At 41.4% G+C, this 20,155-nt stretch overlaps 1 protein-coding gene across 2 annotated transcripts in view; it reads left to right on the forward strand.

The window, feature by feature from the left end:
- Window positions 1-2,295: 2,295 nt before the first annotated feature.
- HDAC2 (histone deacetylase 2) overlaps window positions 2,296-20,155 on the forward strand; it is a 29,467-nt gene continuing 11,607 nt past the window's right edge. The window contains exons 1-6 of one of the 2 annotated variants that reach the window (XM_059700654.1): window positions 2,296-2,593; window positions 12,623-12,735; window positions 14,036-14,153; window positions 14,950-15,024; window positions 15,947-16,085; window positions 18,975-19,116. In XM_059700654.1, coding sequence (XP_059556637.1) covers window positions 2,542-2,593; window positions 12,623-12,735; window positions 14,036-14,153; window positions 14,950-15,024; window positions 15,947-16,085; window positions 18,975-19,116 — 639 coding nt within the window. In that variant the 5' untranslated portion in view covers window positions 2,296-2,541. The remainder of the gene's footprint in view (window positions 2,594-12,622; window positions 12,736-14,035; window positions 14,154-14,949; window positions 15,025-15,946; window positions 16,086-18,974; window positions 19,117-20,155) is intronic. The other variant, XM_059700653.1, reaches the window with a different exon arrangement.

Genomic DNA, 20,155 nt, shown 5'->3' on the forward strand with positions numbered 1-20,155 from the left:
GGTACAGTCATAATATAATGAATTGTGATTTATCTAAGTAAGGTGATATCTATATATTAAGAGATGGAAGATAAAAAAAATGTTTATGAGAGGGTATTAGAGTATAAATATATAGTTGATTTTTTATAGGAAGTAGTAAAGCAATAAACCAAACTATAAAAAATCAATTACTCCCAGATGAAAAAAAAAATTACACACACACACACAGAAATAATAGTATAAGGATGTTACTAAGAAATATGAAGATAAATCTCAGCAGAGCTAAAAGATAAGAAGTATCTTCGGAGTAGAAATTGATTGTGTAGAAGGTTGGGACAGGGTCTGCTGTGAAATAAGTTTGATTTTTAAAAAATGTTCTATATCGGTAAAAATAAATTTTAAAAAGTCAATACCATGTAATTAACTCTTATCTCTAAGCCAATGTCTCTCACACTGTGGCTTCTATACCAACTGCATCAGTTACCTGAGGTGCTTGTTAAAAATAGACTTGGGCCGAAACCGGTTTGGCTCAGTGGATAGAGCGTCGGCCTGCGGACTGAAGGGTCCCAGGATCGATCCTGGTCAAGGGCGTGCACCTTGGTTGTGGGCACATCCCCAGTAGGGAGATGTGCAGGAGGCAGCTGATCGATGTTTCTCTCTCATCGATGTTTCTAACTCTCTATGCCTCTCCTTCCTTCTTGTAAAAAATCAATAAAATATATTTTTTTAAAAATACAGACTTGGAGGGAGGTGGGTAAAGGATTTTCCTGGATTTACTTTTCCTAAATTTCTTGGGGGGGGAGGGGGAAGTGCTCTTTTAAGTGTGACCACCTTAGGGATTTTGAAGTCAAATAGCAAAATAAATATTTTTAGTGACTCCAAATGCTTCCTGCTTCAACAAGGCTTTTTTTTTTCTTTGTAATTGGCTGTGTGTGTGTGTGGGGGGGGAATAGTATATGTATTTGGAGAAAATTGTGAATGATATACAGTGGGGCCTTGACTTACGAGTTTAATTCGTTCCGTGACGGAGCTCGTAACTCAAATTACTCGTATATCGAATCATAAAGTGCACGAGTGAGACACGTGATGCTGGGCTGATGTTGTGGCGTTCACTGTGACGTTCGCTGCGCCAACTAGCGGTGGGGTATCTGAAGCTGGCTCGTAACCCGAATTTTAGCTCGAAATTCAAAGCAAAAAATTGGCGGAGAAAAGGCTCATATCTCGAAAAACTCGTTAGTCGGGACACTCTTAAGTCAAGGCCCCACTGTAGTTGGAATAAGTGTGCTACACTCAAGACTGTCAGCCGCCCACCCCCCACCTACAAGGCGGTTGGCCTAACGCAGGTGCTTGATGAACGTTGACTTGAACACAGGTATGCACACCTTCCCTGAGCTTTGAACACCTTTCTCTTAGCTCTCGGCTCCGGTCTCCAGCGCCCCGGCAGCGGCAGCGGAGCAGTATATTACTGCGCGGCGTGTGGGTTTTGGAGAAAGACTGAATTCAAACCCCGGACCATCAACAGTTGCGAGGACCAGGTTCCTGCATCCCAATTTATAAAGAAGGGATAGAAATCAAACGTCTCGGAGTTGTTGGAAGTCTCAAATGAGTTAACAGGCGTTCTACTATAACTAGGTATCAGGGAAACACATCACAAAAGCAAACGCTCGGCCTGCCTCGCGCAGAAAGGCGTCCCCAGGCGCTCATTCAAACCCAGGCGGCGCACTCTACTCCTCACCGTCTGTGATGTCACTTACACGGGACCTCAGGACCTCGGAGCACGCACTGGTGAAAAGAGAAAGAAGTAAGAAGAAGAAAAAATGAATACACGAGGAAATCGAGGCGACCTGCCATAGAAGGGCCCCGGGCTGTGGACTGGCGGGGAGGTGGGTGCCGGAAGGCGTGCCAAAGCCGTCCCACCCCGGCCGGCGGGCGGCACGTGGTCGGTTCCGGCGGGAGCTTCGCGACAGTGGGGGCGGGGACGCCGGGGACTGCGCGGAGGGGGCCTGGGCGGCCCCGGCTACAGTTGGGGAAAGCCCCCCGACTGCGCATGCTCAGGGTAGGCGCAACCACTGTGCGCAGATCTGAAGGGGAGGACAGCCACCCGCTCCATGCTCCTTTCATCTACTTGAAAAGCGAAAGCCTGCTCTTCTTTCCAATTCGAAGACTGCATTTGCCCCGTCCTTCTTCAAGTTGTTATTTATTAGACGGCCTCGTGCTTGAAGACTGAAGGGGCCTTTTTCTCTAGTCGTGCCCCTTCCTTCCCCGTGGAAGCCACAGTGGACGCCTCCCATCTCCCCTTCGCCTCCGGAGGTGGTTCGCCCCCTCCCCCTCCCCAGTGTCGCGAGTTGGCGCCGCGGCCTCCCCCGCTCCGCGCTCTCGGCCCCTCCGCCCGGCCGTACCGAGCCCTTCCGGCACCCTCTCCTCCCTCGGGCCCGGCCTCCCCCGCGAGACGGCCGCCCCCACTTAAGCCACAGCCCTTTCCTCTCCCCGCGGAGCCGGGGCGGCGGCGGCGGCGGCAGCAGCAGGAGGAGGAGCCCGGAGGCGGCGGCGGCCGGGGAGCCCATGGCGTACAGTCAGGGAGGCGGCAAAAAGAAAGTCTGCTACTACTACGATGGTGAGAGGCCGGCAGGGCGGGCGGGCAGGGCCGGGGCGCGGGCTGGAGGCCGCCGTGGCGGGTGGGCACCGTGCGGAGGGGTGGGGAGGAGGAGGGGTCGGCGCGCGTCCGCTTCTTAACCCGTTGCGGCCCCGATCCCGTTCGTGGGAGCCCCTTCGCCGTGAGCCGCTGCAGGGGCCTCTGCGACGGGATCCGGGGGGGCGCCCCGGTTTCCCGGGACCCTCTCCGGCAGCGCGGTACGCGCCGGCCTCCCCGGCTTCGTGGTGGTGGCGGAGGGGACGGCCCTCCCTGGCATCGCTCCCGCCCGCCACTCGTGGGAGCGGAGGCTTGGGGGTGCCCTGCTCGGCTCTCCTGCACCCACCCCCTACCCCCAGGTCCAGACGTCTACCCGGGCCCAGACTCCACACAAAGCCCGGCGGCCGCGGGAGCTCCGCCCCTCCGGTCCTCTCCACCCCCCACCCCGTCCCGGCTGGTTCCCTCCCAGTCCCCGGCGGGTCTGAGCTCGGATCTCCGCCCCCGGGCTCACCCCGGACCCCCCGACCCGGCTCGGTGCTGCCAGGTGGCTGCTGAGGGCGGGGACCCACGCCCGGCGGGGGGCACGCGCGCACCGGTGTTTCGCGTGGGCTCCATCCCCTCTCTCTTTTGTTTGCCGGTTCTTTGAGCGCCACTTTCTCTGTATTCAAATGGAGACGTCTCGCTTCCTCCATCAAAACGAGGGTTTTCGCGTGTGAGTCGGGTTAGCCTTCGCGGGAAATGGGGCGGTGGGAGGGAAAGGTGGAGCGGTTCCTGTTCGCGTCGCGGATCCGACTCGATGGGTCCCGGCTTGCCCCTCGGAGGGGTGGCTGCCGCCCACTTCTTTGTTGCTCTTTGTTCGATCAGGAAGTAGCACCCGGCTCTGGAGGTCCCGGGGAGCGCTGACATCTTGCTTGTGAGACTGTCTCGTGGTGGGAGTCCTGGTGTAGGGAAACTTTGGGGAGGTGCGGAAGTACCAAGGGATGGGGGGGGGGGGGCCTCGAGCTCCCTGTACATGCATTACAGCCGTCAGGTTTTAATTGCGGGGTCTCATCTCATTGACAGTTTGAGCTGTACTGTTAAGTCCTGTTTTCTGAGCCAGCCTAAATTACACTAAGTGGTGGAGTAGTAACCTGTTTAACAGATTTCACAAAGACCTACCATGGTGAATGGTGTGTAGTAAGTTCCTCTCCAGAGTAGGAATTCTACAACTTAACAAAGAACCTGAAAGTCCTATCTGATTTGTCTGAAGCAGTACAAATTTTGGAAGCTGTTTCCTACATTTGGTGTATTATAAGTCACAACGTTTTGTAGAGGTGGAAAGACCTTAGAGGACTAGGTCAGAATAAATCTGACTCATTTGAAGGTGGGCACACTGTATCTTTTCAGTGAGCAAGGATGAATCTTTTAATGCCTGTTTATATAAAATAACCACCTGTGTCATTTGTGGGAAAAAATCTAAAATCTTGCAGAAGAGCCAACGCCGGTTTGGCTCAGTGGATAGAGCGTCGGCTTGCGGACTGAAAGGTCCCAGGTTCGATTCCGGTCAAGGGCATGTACCTGGGTTGCGGGCACATCCCCAGTAGGAGATGTGCAGGAGGCAGCTGATCGATGTTTCTCTCTCATCGATGTTTCTAACTCTCTATCTCTCTCCCTTCCTCTCTGTAAAAAATCAATAAAATATATTTTAAATAAATAAATAAATAAATAAATAAATAATAAAATCTTGCAGAAGAAATCTAAATAATCTGATATTTAATGTAACTAATACTAAATAGTACAGCCATGTTTTAAAAACATTTTTTGAGAATACTGTAATACAAGTTAGTTTGAAATTACGCCATCGTGGAGGAGTGGAGATGGGATTACATTTTCATTTTAACATCAACTATTAAAGTTTCTTAAAATTCGTTCTTTAAGAATTCATGCATATTTGGGGTCACTGGCAAAACCCTGGCCTTGCATTCCCTGATCATATTGGAAAGTAAATAACCATGTGTGTAAGTTAATTTTTAAAACGGTGTTGTTTCTAAGATTTAGAGATTTGTTCTTGTCAGAGCTTAGGGTAAAGGAGAATGGTTTAAAAGGTATGGGGGAACTGGTGCTAAGGCTCCTTCTGCCGCTGTTAGTTGCTGTTGACAGTGATTCTTGTCACCAGGCTTGAACTGCAGAACCAGGAGGTACACTTACGTAACGGTTTTATGACTAGCTGTAGGTTCCTAGACCCATTTATGTTGAGCCTCTGTTGAGGAAATGGGAGCAAGCACTGGTCCCAAGGGTGGGATGGAGGCTTGATAGGTGGAATGGAAGAGTGGAATAATTTAAATCTCATGGTTCTGACTTTATCTGTTCTTTATTGCAGAACTATTCAACTGCTTTACCTGGTGGCCAACAGCTGTATAATTGAATGTTTGGAAATTTCTGGTTAGCTTATCTGTTTTTGGCCATATGATTCTCTCTTGGTTCATTTTTACAATGGAATTTGTAGTCACTTACACTTGGAATATTCTTTGGGTTTTTGTGGGAGAAAGGCTAATACAGTATTTTGCAGAGATTATTAAATTGGATTGGTACCATGCTAATTATGAGCATGTGATAGTATGCTAAGCTTTGCACAGTTCCAAAAGCTTTCATATAAAGGTACCAATAGTGGGTGTTTTTTTTAACTTTTTTTCTTTTTTGTAATTGCGAAGAAAGAGGATGCAAGTAATGCAGATTCTGTGACTAGAAGATATATGCAACATGGAATTGATTGGGAATGGGTAGTATCAATAGTAATAGGGCCTGAATAATCTGTTAGCCTGAATTAACTGGTTTTAATTTGTTGGTACAGAAAATGGAAGAAAGGTTTTTTTAAAAAGAGGGTGGTAGCAAGTTCTATAACCACAGGAATCCTACCTTTAGGCTTACTGGGACCATTAGGCACACTCTCGGTGACACAGACAAAATGTTTGTCTCGCAAGTGAAGGGGACTTCTAGAGACATGTATTTTTCTCTGTATACTTTATAGTGTGTCTTAAGTACTATACCCTTAGATCATTGGAATGCTGGTTCCAAGTAAACTTCAAGGCATTGATGAATGAGCTATCCTTTAACCGTTGGGAAAAGTTAAGAGAAGTTCTTATTTCTCATAGCTCCAAAGTTTCCAAAAACATATTTCTAAAACTTGGCCATCTTGTTGTATATACTCCAAGATTATCAATAACCTGTAAAAAGATATAGATTCAGTCACTGAGTTTCCTTCTAGCTTTAAAATGATATGATTTCTGTAATTAATGTAATTAGCAAACCAAGCTGTGTTTAGACCACGATTACAGTATGTTTTTAATCCTTAATCTAGAAGTGTTAACTATTCTTTGTTTTGACTTAAACTTGATACCAATTACATTAAATGCCTGTTTTACTGTGTATACAATATAATAGGGATGTGTATACAATTGACCTTTGAACTGTACAGATCCTCTTATATACAGACTTTTTTCTTTTTTAATCCTCACCCAAGGATATTTTTTTCCATTGATTTTCAGAGAGAGTAGAAAGGAGGGGGGCGAGGGAGAGAAACATCGATGTGAGAGAGAGACATAGAAACTGATTAACCGACAGGGCAATAAATACAGTCAGTACTCCATATCTGTGGATTCAACCAACCACTGATCAAAAACGGTATTTTCAGTCCATGGTTGGAAATTCATGGGTACAGAGAACTGACTATATGCATTGTTCTGTGTCATCTTATTTTATTATTTTATGGTTTTGATTGATTTCAGAGAGGAATAGAAACAGCAATGATGGAAGAATCATTGATCTGCTGCCTCTTGCATGCCCCCTACTGGGTCTCGAGCCTGCTACTCTGGCATGTGGCCTGACCAGGAATTGAACTGTGACCTGGTTCATGGGTTGATGCTCAACCACTGAGCCACACCAGCCAGGCTCTATGTCATTTTATATAAGGACTTGAGTTTCTGGGATTTTGGTGTTCATTGGGCAGGGGGCAGTTGAGGGGATCTTGTATCCAGTCTCCTGCAGATACCAAGGGAGTACTATAGCTAAGTCTAGGGGGCGTCAGAAGTTATAGGAGGATTCACCACTGCAAAAGCGAGGGGTTCCGTGTTCCTAACCCACCTACCCTCCCATTGTTCAAGAGTCAACTGGGTACATAATTTATATAATTGGTCTGTGCTCTGTTTATTTCCTCATTTGATAGGGTGTATTAAAATGTTTGGAGAGAAATGATTCAGAGAAAAGCACTCAATACTATACAGAGATAGAATATAAAAGTTAACCAAGATCATGCCTACTGATGTACTCCTAGTTTACTGTAGCAGGTTACTGTATAAGAATTCCACTTGGCAGCCAACTATTGACAGGTTTTCTTAGACTTTTATTTATAATGATAGTTACAAAGTATTTTGCTAGATATCCTTTAATACAACAGCTTGGTTTCTTAGCTCTAGTATAAATCTTTATTATCCATAAAATAGGTAATCATTTCTCTGGGAGTAAATCAGAATGTGCTGGGTGAATTACAGAAGTTCATACATACCAGTGATCTTAATTACACATCATTATTTAACGATAGTAGAACATAACACTTAAAATAAGACTGAGATGTTCCTATGTTTGGGCCCTCTTCCCCCTGATATTCTTTACTATTCACTTCCTTCAAATTTCATCTTACCAGAGAGAGAGGTTTAACCCCAATATTGTTTTTCTCCCTGTCACTAGTACCGCCTAACTTGTCTTCCTTCATGGTTACTAGTAAAAGCTTCATGATATCAGAGTCTGTTTTGCTTATGCCTATACCTCCACCATCTAAATTTTTTAAAAGTAAAGGAGTTTTAAATTATTGATGAATAGATGTTTAATTCCTTATGTTTTTATATAGAGATCAGTACTAACATTCTAATTCTTCCTACCACAAGTTACAGACCGGTAGGATGAGGGGCATTTTGTCTGTTTTACGATGAAAGTAGATTGATATCCCTGTTCACCTCAGTCCACCCCTTATCCTTTTCCACATTGACTAGCTTATTGTAGCAGGAGAAGTTAGCAGCTGGTGCCTAAAGATTTTCCCCCCCTTGTTGACACAAGAGTGGGCCTATTTTCACTGCTACAAAAAGATTTCCTTTGCTACCAGAAAAAAAAATTTTTAGTAATTATTTCTTTCCCTTTAACAAAACTTTATCTGTTAACAAATCCTTAAAGGAAACAGCTGGAATTGGGGAGGAGGGAGGTAGCAATCATAATAGTATTGAAACATGGATGAGACCAGATTTAAAAGTAGGTATAAGGATGTTTATACTGGTTAATAAGTCTTATTTCTCTATTTTAATAGCAGTTGGCTTATACTTGTTTATGAAATCAGTTTTGGGTTCAGAAATAGCAAGTGGGCTTAAAGTCTCTACCATGTACCAGGTAGACAAAAGATTATTTGAGTCTTCAGAAGGAAATAAAAGAGTGTATGTTAGATGGTAAGAGAGGACACCTTTATAGGGTAATCAGACAAGGTAAGGCCTGAAGAAAGAGAATGGGCTAGCCGTAAAAGAGTTTTTTTTCTACATAAGACATTGCAAACTGCCCTGGGCTGGTAGAAAGAACCTGGTGCACTTAACCAAAAAGAGGCCAAGAGGAAGACATAGGAGAACCATGGGATGCCAGGCTAGATAATAAAGGGCCACACCACACAAGACTTTGTTGTAAGAGATTCAGGAAGCCATTGAAGGTTTTTAAGAGAGAGAACTCTTGGAAGTGGAGAAAGGATGGTAAAGAGTGGTAGAATGTAAGACTGAAAGCAAGAATTAAATACATGTTGGTCTACATCTATAATAAAAGTGTAATAGGTAAAACGACCTTTCAGATGAACTCACTATGGCATGCACTGGTGCCAGGCCAGCCAAGGTGGGTGCAATGCAATTGGTTGGGGGGCCTGGCCATTGCCCCACAGAGGGAGGCCCAGGCCACCCTCTGCGGGGTGATCGATGTGGGGGATGGCGCTTCGGGGACCCGGGGATATGTGGCGGTGGACTTGGACAGCAGCACCCGGCCAAGATGGGTGCAGATGCGGGGAGGGGTGGTGGGGGCGGGTAACCAAGAGGCAGCCAGGGCCACAAGGTCCCTGGCAGCCGGGGCTCTGAGGCAGCTGGGGCACGAAGGCCTACCTTGCACGAATTTTGTGCATCTGGCCTCTAGTAAAATATAATGGTTGCAGCTGACAGACATGGACACTTACATTAAGGAAGGTTTGGGTGAGTAAAACCAGTAAAACTTGTTGATGGATTGGTAATGGTGTAGGAACTGGGCAGTGGTGGTACAGAATAAAGAATAACTTAAAAGTTTCTAGATTGAGCAATTAAGTGATTCATGCCTGAGAGAAGACGATTTAGGGCAGCACTCCTGTTCACTGATTTACCCAAGCACCCAGAATAATGCCTGGCACATGGTAGGCTCTTGATTTGTTAAGTGAATGAATGAACGAACGGGTGAAACCCTGATATTTGAATGTTGGTGGGTGACTGGCTATGGGTAGGGGTGAATCCAAGAAAGTGGTACTCTCAGTAAAAGTCAAGACTCAGTGATTCAAGGAGGAGTAGTGACCAGTGTGTTAAAGGTGCTAGTGGACTAAGTAGTTTGTGGAAAGCAAAAATAATACAGGAGCTTTTTTTTAAATCTTTTTCTTCAATCATTTTTTTAGTCAGCTTTTCTTTAGGGGTAAAGGTATCTTTTACACTCCTGAAATCCAAAATGATCTGAAAATGGGAGGGGGGACTCATTTGGAATCAAAAGCTTAACCTGAATTAATATTTATGATCTTTACTCCATTTATTGTGAATATTTACAAAATTTTTGCAGAAATATTAAAGTGTGATTATAGAATGCTGTCCAATTTCCAGGACATCACATAAATAATGGCAGATGTAACATTACATTTATAAAACCTGAAAAAAATCTGAAATACATGTAGTCCCAACAACTTGGATAAGAGACTATAGACCTTAATAGCCATTTTCATACTGATAACTTCTGGAAGAGAGTGATTTCTAAAATTTTTCAGGTAACTAATTCTTTATGGTATTGTATCTTTTCAGATAACTAATTCTTTATGGCACAGTAACAAAATTTGTTGATTCAAGAAGCCACCTTGAGCTAATTTTTCTGGATAATTTACTTCATTGGTAGAGGGGTGTGTGTGTGTGTGTGTGTGTGTTTTAATATATTATTGATTTCAGAAAGGATGGGAGAGAGTGATAGAAACATTAATGATGAGAGAGAATCATTGTTTGGCTGCCTCTTGCACACACCCCCTATACTGAGGATTGACCCACAACCCAGGCATGTGCCCTCATCCGGAATTGAACCATGACCTCCTGGTTCATAGGTCAACACCAACCACTGAGCAACACCAGCTGAGCTGGTAAAGTGTTTTTGATTATTTTGATGAAAATCAGGATGACATTTAAAATGCCCAGATTAGTCCTAGTTGGTTTGGCTCAGTGGATGAAGCATTGGTCCATGGACTGAAGGATCCTAGGTTCTAGTCCAGTCAAGGGCACGTGCCTTGGTTCCAGGCTCTGTTGATCCCGGGCCATGGTCAGTGCACTCATGTGGGAGGCAACAAATAGATGTTTCTCTGTCTCTTCTCCTCCCCACCACCCACTCTGTCTAAAAATTAATGGGAAAAATATCCTTGGGTAAGGATTAATTTAAAAAACATATTAAATACAACAAGTAAATAAAATGCCCAAATTACATTATTGACCATTTAAATAAGCTGAATGAAAAGCCATCTTTACTAATAAAAGGGTAATATGTCCATCCAGACAAAGCCACAGCAGCTGCGAAGCCGCGGGCTCAGGCAGCTGTGAGCCCCGGTGGTTGCAAGTGGCAACAGCAGCCAGGTGATGGGGGCGACGCCTTCCCGATCAGCCCGGTCGCCTCCCGCTTGCTAGCTTTGTGACTTGGCAATATTATCTGATTTGTCTGCATCTCACCCTTCTTCATTGTTATAAAATAGGAACGGTAATAATAATTACTACATCATAGAGTTGAGAATATTAACAGATAGTACGTGTGAAGTGTGTAGACTACTGCCTCCTAGTAAGCACTCAATAAATGTTAATTACTGCCCTGGCCGGTGTGGCTTGGTTGGTTGGAACCTTATCCCTTGCACCAAAGGGCTTGATCCCCAGGCAGACCACTAGGGGGAAGGCAACCAAATGTTTCTCACTCTCCCCCTTCCCCACTCTCTAAAATCAATAAGCTTGTCCCCAGTGAGGATTGAAAAATAAATTATTTCATTAATTAAATGCTAATTACTGCTGTCACCATTATTTTATAAAAAAAATGCTTGCTGAGAAATTGCAACAGTACTTCCTATACCTTCTATACAGATTATTGGGGTCTTTACCATTATTAGATTATTGGTGGCTTTTCATTGGATTTTCAGTATGTCCATAATCAGAGTATTTGATCTTAAGATACAGTAGTGTTAGAAACATGTCACATTAGTAATTCTTCCACAGAGGCAGGTGGAAGTTATGTGGAGGCTAGAGTTTCTTTATTCTTGTGATCATCATTGGTGGCGATGGTAACTTAGAAATACCTTCCTTGCATTAACTTGTAAATATGATGCTTTGTAACTCTGTTGGGCTTTTCATATCTAAGATTGATTGAGATCAGGCTGATTTCAAGGTACTATATATATTGCCACCTTGTAGGACAAGAGCTTTCCTTGGAAGGTAGATTGTGATAAATGCAAAGGCATTTCACATCCACATTGCCCTGCTATGCTAGTTGTCTATATTGTCTTAGTTTTGTTGTTAGCACCTGTATTGAGAAAGGTGGCTTTTCTTATGACGGTGTATATATGAATTGTTTTCAGAAGAGAGCTTATTTAGAAACCGAATGGTTAAGTAAATTAGAGGTGTGATAGCAACAAAATCAATGGACTGTTATCAAAGTTATGAGAGAAATAAGTTTTTTTGAGTTCTCAGTTTCCACTAAACAAACAAAAAGGTGTGTGTTTAGGCGGGATTTTGAAAGATTTTTTTGATCCTGAAGGTGAGTAAATGACATTATTTATTCTTAGTTTTTATTATGTAAACCCATGTTGAAATGAATGACTTGAAGCCATTAAAATCAGCTTGCCTCTCCTAACAAAATTTTGGAGTTGCTTTATTTAAAACTAGAATTACTACTAAAAGTAATTTTTCATAAAGGCTATTATAAAAAATGTCCATTTCAGCTCTGGCAGGGTAGCTCAGTTGGTTAGAGCATTGGTCCAGTACACCAAGATTGTGAGTTCAGTCCCTGGTCAGGGCACATAAAAGAATCAACCGATGAATGCATGAATAACTGAAGAACAAATCAATGTGTCTTTCTCTCTCTCTCTCTCTCTCTCTCTCTAAAAAGTAAAAATTAAAAATGCCCGTTACATTAGAAAAATAGTATATATATGAAGCTTCCTTAAAACTTTATTACAGAAACACTAGAGCTTTACCTGAAAGTATTGATTGCATTGAAATTTTGTAGATGGATATGTGGTTTAGTTGTTTATTTTAAAATAAATCTATGTATAAGTTTATAAGGAATTTCAGAAATACCAGTAAATCATCCAAGAAATAATACATATTTGCTGGAAATGCTTAAAATCATACCAGAGAATTTACTTTAAGCATTTGAATTTAAAAACGGATACTAAAAGCAGGTATCACTTTAAGGAACAGAAATTATGTTTGTAAGTGAGTAAAGCGCATTTCATTTGGGCTAATACTAAATGAGAAATTTTATTAAACTGTAAATCAGAAAAGTTTGCTTGCTTTAATCTATAAATATTGTATTAATGGAGTTGTCAGCATATTAAAAGTGTGCATAATAGTATCCTGGTTTTCTCAGAGTTTGAAAGTTGCAACATCTAATATTATTTAGGAATTTAAGTAAATCTTGTTTAAGAGGTAAATACCTTCTTAATGATGAACGTATTATTGTTTGTATTGATCATTTTGTCTCTTATGTTTTTAGGTGATATTGGAAACTATTACTATGGACAAGGCCATCCTATGAAACCTCATAGAATCCGCATGACCCATAACTTGCTGCTAAATTATGGCTTATATAGAAAAATGGAAATATATGTGAGTATACCTTTTGATAAATACTCAGCACTGATTTTTTTTTTTAACTACTGTTATTCTCCTTGGTGGAGGACATTTAGCAGATGAAAAGGTCTAGAAGAAAATGGAAACTTTTCATTTTGTTTTATTTAGAGTGTGGGACCTATAGTCTCTTTTTTCTTTCTTCCATCAACATTTTTTTAAAAATATATTTTTTATTTCAGAGAGAGGAAGGGAGGAGAGAGATAGAAACATCAATGATGAGAAAGAATCATTGATAGGCTGCCTCCTGCACGCCATGCCCCTCTACTGGGGATCCAGCCTGCAACCCGGGCATGTGTCCTTGACCAGAATCAAACCCGGGACCCTTTCGTCTGCTGGCTGATGCTCTATCCACTAAGCCAAACCAGATAGGGCCCATCAACATTTTTAAAAACAGTTTCCCCTACTCCAGGTTTTTGCATTTATGGAGAACAACTCCATTCAGCATACTACATATTTTTGCTAAATAATTGTTGATCTGTCTATGCTGGTGAAGAGTTGATTTGAGACTGTTACAAAATAAATTTGTAATTACAGAGGAAATTAATCCTGCAAATATGTATTGGTGTATGAACACTGTTGGTGGACAAGCAGAGTACAAAATAACATAAGCTACAACAACTGCCTTAAATGTCTTTATAGATAAAGATGGGAATGTATATAAACAGATACAAAACACAACAGTTCTTATCTATTTGGGGAAGCAGTTAACAGTATTAGGGAATATGTGTGAGTTATTTTCTTTGGATATAGACATTTAGAGAAAAGGAGAAGTTGGATGAGACTTTCAATCAGAAAGCCTTGTGGAAGAATTATGTCATAAATGAAATAGTTCTTCCAAATAAGGATGTTTTGATTAGGAAAAGGAAGAGAGATTGTTAACAAAAACTTAAAATGGAGAATGAGTCTCTTTCTCGGACTTCATTGATAAAATCAGTGGATACAGAGCAGGTTTATGATGGAAATAGGAAAGGAGTGTTTATGAGCATGGATTTGATTTCTAAGGGTTGACCTATTTCCATTAAAATAAAAGTAGTGATTAAGTCTTAGTTTGTGTTAGACCTGTCTAATGCTTTTAAAGGAGCATGAATTAGCTTTGGAATGGATTATTTTCCTAAAACCTGCATGTACAAATTTAGATTTGCTTTGGAATTTAATTTGTTCTGGAAGATATAATTCTTTTGAGATGACTGTTAGGTGAAATTGTGTACTTTGTGTTTGATAACTCTGATATAACCAGTTGTAATTACACAATTCTAACATTTATTTTACTTCACAGAGGCCCCATAAAGCCACTGCTGAAGAAATGACAAAATACCACAGTGATGAATACATCAAATTTCTACGTTCAATAAGACCAGATAACATGTCTGAGTATAGTAAGCAGATGCAGAGATGTACGTTTCTTGTTAAAAGTTTATATTAGTATTGATTAGTTAAAATTGAGCATTTTTAGAAGCTTATAATTATACTAGAGGCCCAGTGTACGAAAATCGTGCAAGGGAGGAGGGTTTGTCCCTCAGCCCGGCCTGTGCCCTCTCACAGTCTGGGACCCATTTCTTCTTACTGCCCTCCTGCAGCAGAGGCAGGAGAGCCTCCCACCACCGCCGCTGCGCTCACAAGCCGTGAGCCTGGCTTCTGGCTGAGCGGCTCTCCTCCTGTGGGAGCACACTGACCACTAGGGGGGCAGCTCCTGTGTTGAGCGTCTGCCCCCTGGTGGTCAGTGCGCGTTATAGCACCAGTTCTGTTCAGTCAATTTGCATATTGGGGCTTTTTTATATCGGATTTTTCCTGATATAAAATACTATTTTAGTTATTTACTAGAGGCCTGGTGCATGAAATTCATGCACTCGGAGGCGGGGGTCCCTCACCCCAGCCTGCACCCTCTCTCAGTCCAGGAATCCAACTGCGGGAGTTTGGCTCCAGGGCGTGTCCAGCCCATCTCGCCCAGTCCCATCCCACCAGTCACCTTCTAATTAATTTCCTTTTACTGTACACAAATCCATGCACGGGGTCACTAGCATTGGATAAAATGATAAATTATATGTTTAAATTACAAACTTTACATCACTATTATATGTATATGTTTTATGGTTGCATCAAATAAAATATTTGTAGGAAATGGTTTTTGTAAGAAAGGGCTTTTAGTAATTCATAGAATGGGTTGAAATTAATGAGATCCATCTTTCACAGTTAATGTTGGAGAAGATTGTCCAGTGTTTGATGGACTCTTTGAGTTTTGTCAGCTCTCAACTGGTGGCTCAGTTGGTAAGTGTCCTCATATAGTCAGACTTAAAGTTGATTTAAACATGGTATGTGTCTTTTAGGTTATTTGTTTAAATCAAAAACCTTCCATGTTTTATGATCATAATGACTCTACCTTTTTATTTTCTTTTTTATTTTCTTACTGCCATTTCATTTTCAACTGCAGACTTTTTTTTCCTTCCTCTCTTCAAGCTACCATTGTGTTACTCTAACTACCACTGTTACCACCACTTTCCATATATGCTCTTATTTAATCAGATCAAAGCTGTAGGAAAAAAATTTATTTACCTAAGGAGAAATTGCTAATGTAGAACACTGAACAATGACTCTTGCCTTTTATGATTTTACTAGAGGCCCGGTGCACAAAAATTTGTGCACTCGCGGGGGAGGGGAGGGGTGTCCCTCAGCCCGGCCTGTGTCCTCTCACAGTCTGGGATACCTCGGGGAATGTCCACCTGCTGGCTTAGGCCCTCTCTCCGGGTGATCGGGCCTAAGCTGGCAGTCAGACATCCCTCTGGCAGCCCAGGAGCCCTCGGGGGATGTCCACTTGCCAGCGGGGAGCAGGCCTAAGCTGCAGTCGGATATCCTTAGTACCACTGAGGAGGTGGCAGAGGCTCCCGCCACCACCGCTGTGCTGACAGCCATCAGCCTGGCTTGTGGCTGAGCAGAGCTCCCCCTGTGGGAGCACACTGACCACCAGGGGGCAGTTCCTGCATTGAGCATCTGCCCCCTGGTGGTCAGTGTGTGTCATAGTGACCAGTCATTCCCAGTCGTTCTGCTGTTAGGGTCAATTTGCATATTACCCTTGTATTATATAGGATACTCTTGGCTTACCCGTGGCATACTCTTTCTTATAGGGTTTTTGTATAGTTTTCTAATTTTAAATTTTAAACATTTAAAATTTTTAACCTGTCTTGTTTCTTAGCTGGAGCTGTAAAGTTAAACCGACAACAAACTGATATGGCTGTTAATTGGGCTGGAGGATTACATCATGCTAAGAAATCAGAAGCATCAGGATTCTGTTATGTTAATGATATTGTGCTTGCCATCCTTGAATTACTAAAGTAAGTTCCTTTGTGTTAGTATTTTTCCTATAAAAAATATTTTAATTTAAATGATAAAAATCTATCGTTTTTTTAAAACAACATCAAAAGTAATCACATGAACGTGGTTAATGGTGAATCTTCAATGGATTTATTATGGACCATTTTAGAAATAATAGAAATTTGTCCAACCCTTCAATTTTTAAAAATGAGAAATGCATATAAGTGTCTAAAACTCCTGATTATTACCCCTTTAAAAATTATTAGAAGTTGTTTGGCAATTTTGATTTGAGTTATAGTTAGTTTCAACTAATGAAAAATGACATTGACCCTGGAAGTTTATGTTTTAACATTTTATAAGTTTTAACTTTTGATGGCAAATATTTGAAATCTGTGTTAAAGAAAATTTGGTTACCTATTGAATTAAATGTAGATAACTGCATAGCTATTGTAGAATGGGGCTGTTATCTAAAAATGGGTATTATTATTCTTAAGTTGCTAAAGGGGTTAGTGTTAAAGTTATCCTTGACTACAGCTTGAGAGAGATATCTATAAAGGTATATGTGAATTTGGAGTTAGAAAATTAGATTTTTTTTTTTAACCACCATTCATTGTAACATGTCTTAGCAGATTCCACTTAAAATTGTAGTGAATTAGTGTTTTCTCACCCTTGAATGTGTTACCTGTAGTTATTCCATGCATACTATTTTATAGAGGCTGATTTTTTTCAGTCCCTTAAAGTTTGGTATTGACTCGCCAAATAAATAACTGGGCAGTGTCAGTTGACTAATCAAGGGCCCAGGAAACCACTTGAAATCCTTGCTTTGTTTTTTATTTATTTTTTTAATATATTTTATTGATTTTTTACAGAGAGGAAGGGAGAGAGATAGAGAGTTAGAAACATCGATGAGAGAGAAACATCGATCAGCTGCCTCCTGCACATCTCCCACTGGGGATGTGCCCGCAACCCAGGTACATGCCCTTGACCGGAATCGAACCTGGGACCTTTCAGTCCACAGGCCGACGCTCTATTCACTGAGCCAAACCGGTTTCGGCTGTTTTTTATTTTTTTATTTAGTATGTTTTTATTGATTCAGAAAGGAAGGGAGAGGGAGAGAGAGAAACATCAGTGATGAAAGAGAATAATTGATTGGCTGCCTCCTGCATGCCCCCTAGTGGGGATCGAGTCCGAAACCTGGGCATGTGCCCTGACTAGGAATCAAATCATGACCTCCTGGTTCATAGGTCGATCACGCTGGCCAGGCGGTAAAACCATTTTAAAAACTATTTTTATCTGAAAGGTGGTACAGAAAGAGGCCATTGGCCAAATTTAGGCTGTGGCCCATAGATTTCCAAACCTTTTTTTTTTTTTTTTTTTAATTTATCTTACCATAGCCAGTTTGGCTCAGTGGATAGAGCATCGGCCTGTGGACTGAAGGGTCCCGGGTTCAATTCTGGTCAAGGGCACATGCCCAGGTTGCAGGCTCGATCCCCAGTAGGGGGCGTGCAGGAGGCAGCCAATCAATGATTCTCTTTCATCATTGATGTTTCTCTCTCTCTCTCTCTCTCTCTCTCTCTCTCTCTCTCTCTCTCTCTCTTTCTCTCTCTCTCTCCCTCTCCCTTCTTCTCTGAAATCAATAAAAATATATTTTTTAAAAAATTTATTTCTGAAAGTATTATAGACTAGAGGCCTGGTGCACAAATTTGTGCACGGGTGGGTTCCCTCGGCCTGGCTGGTGATTGAGGCCTATTGGGGCACCGGCCGGCTAGGGGGAGGGACCCCGGGGGAGGTGGGCTGGCTGGCAGGGGGAAGGGACCGTGGGAGGCTGGGCAGGGTTGGGGGGTAGAGGGTTAGGGAGGTTGGTCGGCTCGGGGGGAGTAGCCACGGAGGGTTGGCTGTGGGAGTGCACTGACAACCAGGGGGCAGCTCCTGCGTTTAGCGCCTGCCCCCTGGTGGCCAGTGCGCGTCATAGCGACTGGTCGTTCTGGTCATTTGGTCTTAATGGTCACTTGCTTTTATATATATAGATGTTCCCCTCTTTATTCCCTATTGACCCCCTCCTGCCCCTGCCCCAGGCCTTCCCAAACCCTATTATAAGATTGAATATTTACTAGAGAGATGCTTTAAAGTAACAATCTTAAATATGGTATAGACCAGTGATAGCGAACCTATGACACGTGAACTCATTTTTTTGTTTGATTTTTCTTTGTTAAATGGCATTTAAATATATAAAATAAATATCAAAAATATACATCTTTGTTTTACTATGGTTACAAATATCAAAAAAATTCTATATGTGACACGGCACCAGAGTTAAGTTAGGGTTTTTCAAAATGCTGGCATGCCGAGCTCAAAAGGTTCGCCATCATTGGTATAAACAGTCCTCAGGTTACGTCGCCATCTCCCATTTATTTAAAAAAATAAAAAAAAAATTCTGTCATTTTGATGTATGTACATATGTGCTTTATGTTTTTTATTATTTACCACAAGTAAAGGTCAGGAATTGTTATCTTTCTTTTACATTTTTTTTACTGTTTCACTTCATTACTGCTGTGTATGTGCTCCATGTGAGTGATGTAGGTGCTTATGTAGGTGGGTTCCGACTTACGGCGAAAATTGTGTTATGTTGAACCATAGGAACGGATCTCCAACATAACCTGAGGACCTACTATATATTCTGTCGTTGTTAATAAAAAGAAATGTGTATTTACTATGTTTTTTAAGCTCATAGAATAGGACAGATTTCACAGCAAGTACAATTTCTCACTTATATTGGACTAAAGGAAATAAAGTAAGAAAGTGGATTAAGCCTTCTGGCATTTAAGAGCTCAAAAATAGGCTTTCTAAATCCATGGTGGTTCTTCCCATCTTAAAACCTTTAAATAACTTAGTTACGGCTCTCTTTGCAGGTATCACCAGAGAGTCTTATATATTGATATTGATATCCATCACGGTGATGGTGTTGAAGAAGCTTTTTATACAACAGATCGTGTAATGACTGTATCATTCCATAAATACGGGGAATACTTTCCTGGAACAGGAGACTTAAGGGTATGACTGAATTCTGCCTGGATAAATATGAGAGGCTAGTAATCCTGTACCTGAACTAATATTTTCCTGAGACACTAATTTGAATCGTATATGCAGAGTTGAGTCATTTTATATGCTATAACATCTAGAATTCAGTTTAACTTACTATAAGTAAAAATTTAATGAGACCTTACAGGACTTTCCTTTGCTCAACTATTTTCTTTGGTTGAATAGCTATTTTTGAACATAAGCAAAGCATGAAGCACTTTTCTTGAGGTTTAATTTGAATATTCAAAACCTACTTATTGGTAGTATACTTTGGTATTGATTGCTAGAATAAAGTAATTGACTAAGTTTTTTAGGTTCTTGTACTATTCTCCTTTTATGATTGGTCTTGACTTAATAGGTCTAATTTTAATCTATTTTTCTTGAGCTTCTGGCATTGGTCAGAAGAGAAAATACCATAGCTTATCCCGCCTATTACATTAAGTTAACTATTTCTATTATATATCTATTATCTTCTTTCATTTGGCACTCTTAAATTTCATGAATGTAAAAAGCAATGTTCAAATTCTGTTTCTATAAACTTCTTGAAATTTTTTGCTTCATTAGAGTTCACACATGCCTGTTGAAGTTTAATTCAGAAATGTAAACAACTTTTTCATTCAGTCTGGATTATAGGGAAGATTCCTTTTAGTGTAGCATTCAACATTAATTCTAAACTATTAAAGTTATTTTTCAAATCGATATATCATTAGCCAACCAAAAGGTTAATGTGGCCTTAAAGTATTCAAATGTGTGGCTTTTCACTATTTGACTACAAGTTGATGCTCTTTCAGTAATAGTTGTGATGGTGAAACCTTTTTTTTTTTTAACTTAAAAGTAGGTGGGAAGTCAATATATTTCATTTTAAATTATGTGGTTTTTAAAATTGCAAATTTATATTTTCAGTTACATGCCAGTTAGCTACTTCTATGCCTTTCCCCACTTGGTCTGATTTTATAGACCCAATGGTTATCAAAGTATGATCCTTTAAACTGGTAAAATTAGCATCCGCTGG

This window comes from Myotis daubentonii, chromosome 6 (assembly GCF_963259705.1).
Source record: "Myotis daubentonii chromosome 6, mMyoDau2.1, whole genome shotgun sequence".
Taxonomy (NCBI): domain Eukaryota; kingdom Metazoa; phylum Chordata; class Mammalia; order Chiroptera; family Vespertilionidae; genus Myotis; species Myotis daubentonii.